We start from the raw sequence: 6,757 nt of genomic DNA on the forward strand, positions 1-6,757 counted from the left end.
AAATCTTTCTAGCTTCCAACCCAGCCATACAGCTTACACAATGAACCGTTTGTTCAGTTGTCTGTGTGTGCTATTAGCATCAAAACTGTTGGCAGGAATTCTCTCTCTGTCTTCCTAGCACTTAGCAAGGGCCTGGCATATATGAAATACCTAGAAAATAATGGTTAAAACCATTGGTTGAAGGAAGGAAGGAATTTCTGAAGTTTGAGAGTTTGAAGACCATTTGAGCATTATGCCAATGAATTTATGCAGTAGAAAAGGAAGAGTCAATGAAATACTTTATAATAAGGGATGGTTTGCTGTTTGTTCTATTCTTGTTCTATTCTTCCAACTCTTCCAACATATTGGATTTGGAATCAATAACTATTTCATGACTATCTCTATAGGATCAGGAATCTACATGGGTACATAGTAGGTCATCTTTAATTTTGATTTAAACAAGAGCCTTTTTATTGGTTTTAGATCTTGAGTTAGAAAATGAATCTCTATATTTAACTTTTCTCCCTATTCCTCTCTCATTGAAATGATTAATCTAGGCATCTCTGAGCCATGTCATCATATTTTATGATATGAGTTGACATCACAGTGTTGGGAAGCACAGAATTTGATAATAATGACATACTCAGTGCAATTCTGTTAAGAAAAGAAAATACACATGTGATTATCAGGCTTGTTTTTTTTTAGTTTCATTCCACATGTTTTTTGGACATAATTTTATTGATAAACAAATAGCAAGGAGACAGTTTCAAATCAAATCGTTAGGACAGTTTCAATAATTAACACGCTGCATACAATCTTCTTAGTGGTTAATTGCTGTACAAGATAGGGACTTGATTTCCTATTTACAAACAGCATTAGAACAAATCATTCTATTCATTAAGAGAATGTAACTATATATCTATCCTAACCACTTTGAATACACAGATACAAAATGGACATTCATCTGTATACCCTTTTTTTGGGTTAAGTTCCTTTATTTGAATATTATAGGTGTGTAAACTCAGCAAAATAGTCTAAAAGAGTACAGTAGCCCATAATAGTATTGGGTCTTCTGCTTGACTGGAAATGTCAGAAATTGTTGACCCGAGTCCCAAACAGCTCAACATAATAGCATGGCTTTACTTCTTGTATTTCATTTTTATACTTTTCTACTGGCTGGTTAAGACCAAGGTAAAGCAGGACCTATGCAAGAAGAGTTTTAGCTTTTGGATCTGATAAGGTCAGTGAAATCCCTTCAGGATTTATCCTGAGATCCTGTACCTCAGATTGTAGAACCTTTGTCAGTGTCAGCCATGTGGGTGAGTCACGGCCATTGTTTGGCCAATGTGCTCTCTGTAAAAGCCTGAGAGAATGTTTCTCTCCATATGACTCTCCTTAGGCACACTCTACATCATCAATCACTTTTCTCTTTGGCCCCACAATCTCCTTGATCAGAAAATTTGGGACACTACTGAGGTACATGACGTTACAGTACAAGTTCTCATATGTCCTGAGTCTTAATTGAACTTAGAAGGCTAGGGTCAAAATGTTGGCTTTCCTTGCAGCCCCCCTTTTTCTCTAATTTTGGTCTGCAAACTTAGGTTGTTAACCATCCAGAATTATCAGGTATTGAAGTAGAAAATTGACTTGTCTTTCATTTTTTTCTTCTAGAAATTATTAGATAATGATTTAGTAATAAACATGAGAATAACAAACTAATAGAGTGATAGCTGTGCTTCTTTACAGAATGACTCAGCAATTTTTTGTTTTAATAATATTAGGCCTCACCTTCATTTAAAAAAATTTTATTATTGACATTTATTGAGTACTCATTATTATGGACATTAGCATAAGCATTCTAAGCAATTCTCACCTAATTATTCCAACAATTTTATGATGGTGGTATCAGCCCCATTTCCAGGTAAGGAAATTAAGATAAAGAAGTAAAATGATATGTGATATACAGTAGTTACTAAGCAGTGAAACAGATTCAAAATGGGGTCTTTTGTCTTCAAATTCAAAGCTCTTTCTATTTTGTTGCTTTGTTCCTTTGGATTATCTGAATGATATTTTCTAGAACAAAACACAAACTAGTGCATCTATGCAATACATATATGTCTTATTTTTAAAACAAACCAATACACAGTGATAATCAAAGATGATCAAACAATATTTTATAGACAGAGGGCTGTAATCATTACAGATTTCACACATATTGTTGCAATACACTGAACATATCTCTGCAGCACTCTGAGTAGTTTCCTACTTTTGATGGGATATTTTTTCTGAAGGTTGAGAAATGCCACATGAGTACCCTTACCTATTAGGCTACTAAATGCAGTATGATTTTCAGGCAGTTGTAACAAAGAGCACCAAATGAACATCCTGTACTTTTTTGGATATTCACTATAGCCTTTTAATAAGACTTGCAAGTGCTTTGTGTTCAATCCATATAACAACTCGTTCTCTTTATTTTCAAAATTGCCCATCAGGTCTTGTTTTAATATTCTAGTCTGGATTTTGCCTTCTCTAGACTTCGCTGGCTGCTGCACTCTTCCCAATGTTATTTTCATCTTAAGATCACTGGCACTCAATCTATTCTTAGGCAAATCTTCAATCACTTTCACTAGAGGAGGAGGAGGCTTATTTATTTCATGTGTTAAAGCTTGAACTGAATATATGTTCAGACTTCCATTTTCCATAATAGATGCGATGTACCACCCATGTGGGCTAATTACTGATGAGCTACTTCCTTCATCAAGGCTTCCGACTTCAAAGAGAAGTTTACAAGTCTGTATATTGACAAATCTCATAATTCCATCTTGACTTAGCACGCCAAGAACCTGATTTGAACCAGCATCGAAACAGTCAGGAAGAAATTCAGGATGTCGAATAGCTCTGACTTTAGTAGGCATCTGGATAATTCTGAAGAGCTGTGTAGCTTCTAAGCACCACAAATGAAGATGGTTTGATTTGCCTCCAGCAGCCAGAACTCAGCCATCTCTGGTCACAGCAAATACTTTGTATAATATACTAGAGCTTTCAGGTGGAGCTGGCAATTGGCATTTACAGAAAAGAGTATCACACTCCCAGGCAAAGATGGAATTATCTTTAAAACAGCTGAGGATGGTGTTACTTAGAGGTAGGAAGAAAACCTTCTGTATACCCACAGACTGGTGAATATTCAATTTTCTTTTTCTCTGAAAGGTATCCAGGTCCCACAGTTGTGCTGTCTCAGAAGAAGTGGTGATGGCATATCTCCCAGATGCATGCATGGATATTGAGAATACTGATGACTCATGCCCTCTCATCCAGTGAACCAGCTCCTTGGTGACTGTATCAAAACATTTCATAGAATAATCTTCTAATGCCACAAGGAATTGAGACTTTCTACAAAGATTAAAGGCCAGAGCTGTGCAAGCTTGTGCTGTTCGCTGAACAAGATTAAACCTGTTTCCATGCAAGTCAAAAACATAGATATTTCCTTGATGGTCCCCAGCAATTGAACAATCTCCTGAGCCATCAAAAGCCACATTCAAAAATCACATAACTTTTAGATGATAATCAGAAGTGCTATGTATGATGTTCACTATAATTCCATCTCGAGTGGCCGGTGAGGGCTTGCAGTGCCATATCTTGCCGCTCTCCTTGTTGCCCAGGTCCGTGCTCTGCATGGCCTCACCTTCATTTTGTAATGCTTTTTATTTTCAAATTCCATAATCAAAATTAAGTAATTAATCCTCATATTAAGCCCTGCAAGGCAGATAAGCATTATCTTCATTTTACAGATTAAGCCAAATGTACCATATTCCAAGTGATTAATGCTTTGAAATTTCTAGCCCCAAATGGTCTATGTTCCTCTGGAAACATGTGGAAACCAAAATTTACATAGTAATTATGTGTTCAATTGTGCTGAGAAAGCAAGTGGCAGGCCCAGATAATATTAGGAAAAGAAAGAGAGAAAGAAAGATACCGGTAAAGTACAAAAAGAAGAAAGCAGTTTTTAAAATTCTTGTTGAGTGATAATATTATTATTCATCTGCAGTGACTCTGTCCTCACAAGTGCTTTCATGTTAAGAACAAAAACAAAAAAACTCCACAAAAGCCTTGGAAAATGTGGTTTAATGCACAGAATAAATCCAGTGAAATGGAGGAATTTGCATCTTGACAGAGGAAAGAGAAGCCACACGAGACAACGACGATGCACGGCTGTGTCCTTAGCTGTTAGTCCACAAATTCTGGCATTTGTTTGCACTCTGCTTACTATTAATATGCTGTCTGTGAGAAGAGAATTTGTGTAAGAGAATTTGTATTTAAAAGAGCAACTGTGAAATGTTAATAAGAATGTAATTCTGCAGCCTTCCACTATAGCAGGACTCTGACAAATACACCATTACTGTTCCGGAAAAAGAAAACCAAGCACATTTCTTTCTCTTCATGGTAGAAGGATAAGTCATGGTTGTCAGTGAGAAAATGAGCAAACTTGTATCTCTCTCTCTCTCTCTCTCTCTCTCTCTCTCTCTCTCTCTCTCTCTCTCTCTTTCTATCATCTAATTGTACACCCTGTTTCACTGTGTTCTGAAGAATGGCCAACTCTGTGCATGAACAGAAAATAAGGGTTGGGGGCTGAGGAGACAGCTCAGCAGTCTAAGCGACTGCCTGGCAAGTGCAAGGACCCAGGTTCAGTCCCCGGTACCACATGCTGTACCAGCCCCAGAACCTCGGGCACCCCATACTGACCACCAGAACTGGGCATGGTGAAGCATGCCTGTAATCCCAACACTGGGGAGACTGAGACAGGAGGATCACTATGAATCTGAGCTGCATAGCGAGACCCTGTACCATTTAAGTAAATAAATAAGATTAAAAACAAAATATGGATTGATGGAATTTCAGCTTGGTGAGAGCAACTTCTTCAGTACTGTCTGACATTTTGCTTAAGTGCAAGGAATGTCACTGTTTAGAAATTCAGGGTCTTCTACTTGTAATATCATGGAGGAATAGTTTTCTGGAGAATCCTTCATGGAAAAAGCATCTAGAAATATTTAAAGAATTATTGCCTAGATGAGCTATGAGGAAAAGAGCAGAAATAACTGGAAGATATGAATTAGAAAGCGTGGAGGGGAACTAGTTCCTTTTCATGTGGGAAGGGTGTCAGGAAGTGGAGGAATGGCTGAGGGAGGAGAAGGAAAATAAAATCAAATAAAGGAAGGATGAAATCAAGAGGGGAAGGAGGGAAAGGGGACATAAAAAGGACAAAGATGAATATGTGTGTACACCAACTTTCTAGGTTGAATGTGATAATTACATGCTGCAAACCCGTGCTAATGAACGTACAAAATTTTAAATAGAGATGGAGAACATCACTGACAGGGGTATGGGAGACTGATGTGGGGACTCTCACAAGGTAGAAGCTTGAGTCACAAAGCTGTATCCTCCCGATTCTCCTTCCTGCTCGAGGGTAATGTGGTGATTCTAGCCTGTGTCTGCCTTAGCTCTTAGCAGAGCTAGAAGAATTGTACTTCCTGAGAATTCTACCTGAGATCCACCTTCAAATAGCTTCTTGGGAGACAAAGTCTGTACTATTATGGATTAGAAAATCGCAAAGTGGAAACTAAAGTGCCCCCAGGTTTTTCTGGTATCCCCAGACCTTAGCAGAATCAAAGACCACTTTCTTTGGAGGAATTCATTATAAACTCAGATCTCATATTAATTCTACAAATGTAATTCCATGCATATTAGTATACAATGAAAATAATAAAACACTATAGGTACAGAGCCACATATGAGATCACTAAAAATAGAATACTCAGAGTCATAGCAGCAAAGACTATGCATACTGGACTTATCAGACACCAATTATAAATATTTAATATTTTCAAAGGGGATGCAGGTTACTATCAAATGTACCATACAGCACAAGACTCTGCTAAAAATAACTAGTTTAGATTTCTAAAAAAGAACAAAAAGGGGTCTGAGAGGAAATATACAACTGTGAGAAAACTAACAGGCTGTTTACTGGGTTGGGGAGTTAGCTCCATGGCACAGTGTCTGCCTGGCAAGTGTAAGGTCCTGAGTTCAATTTCTAGTACACCCCCCAAAAAAACCCTCAACTGGACTGCTTACCTAGTAGTTTTAATGTAGTATGGAAAGTATTCATGATTGTAGCACCCCTCTAAAGCAGAGGGACACAGTTTAAAAACAAAAAGAGAGGAACATGGGAAACAGGACAGAGTCAGAGGACAGAATTTCAGTCTCCCTGGAGTTTTGGAAGGAGAGTGGAGAAGAGGAGAGAGATGATATTTGGAAGAAACAATAGTGGTGATTCTTGAACAGTGATGAAAAGCATATAATGTGAATTCTAGCATCTCTGGAAAACTCTTTAAAAGTAAATTCAAACTGAGATATAGCCCAGTGAAACAGAAGAGCCCCAAATGTAATTGTTAATCTAGAGTTCTGTACCATACAAAAAGCTTTGTTCAGGAAAAATTGCATAATACATGATCTTTAGCAGAATTTCTAGATTTCAGAAGGAAGATCTTAGGAGAAGTGAACAAAGAAGATGGTAAGTATGTAGGTAAATAAGAAAAACCTAATAAGCATTTTAAATATCAATGTCTAATTTGTAGGAGTGTTAAGCTGTTATGGTCTATGACTTGCTGTCCCCTGAGAGTCTCTTTATTTTAATTTTTATTTTTTGCAGTACAAGGAATTGAACTCAGGACCTTGCACTTGCCAGGCAGGTGCTTATGCAGCTGAGCTATCTCCTAAGAGTCTC

At 37.5% G+C, this 6,757-nt stretch overlaps 1 protein-coding gene across 1 annotated transcript; it reads right to left on the minus strand.

Annotated features, from left to right (window-relative positions):
* Positions 1 to 2,153: 2,153 nt before the first annotated feature.
* Positions 2,154 to 3,653, minus strand: LOC101569709 (TBC1 domain family member 31-like). Its single transcript, XM_012514264.1, is given in 1 exon segment — positions 2,154 to 3,653. A coding segment is annotated over 1 exon segment (1,500 nt).
* Positions 3,654 to 6,757: the final 3,104 nt, after the last annotated feature.

The sequence above is a fragment of the Octodon degus genome, unplaced genomic scaffold (assembly GCF_000260255.1).
Source record: "Octodon degus isolate 3935 unplaced genomic scaffold, OctDeg1.0 scaffold00028, whole genome shotgun sequence".
NCBI lineage: Eukaryota > Metazoa > Chordata > Mammalia > Rodentia > Octodontidae > Octodon > Octodon degus.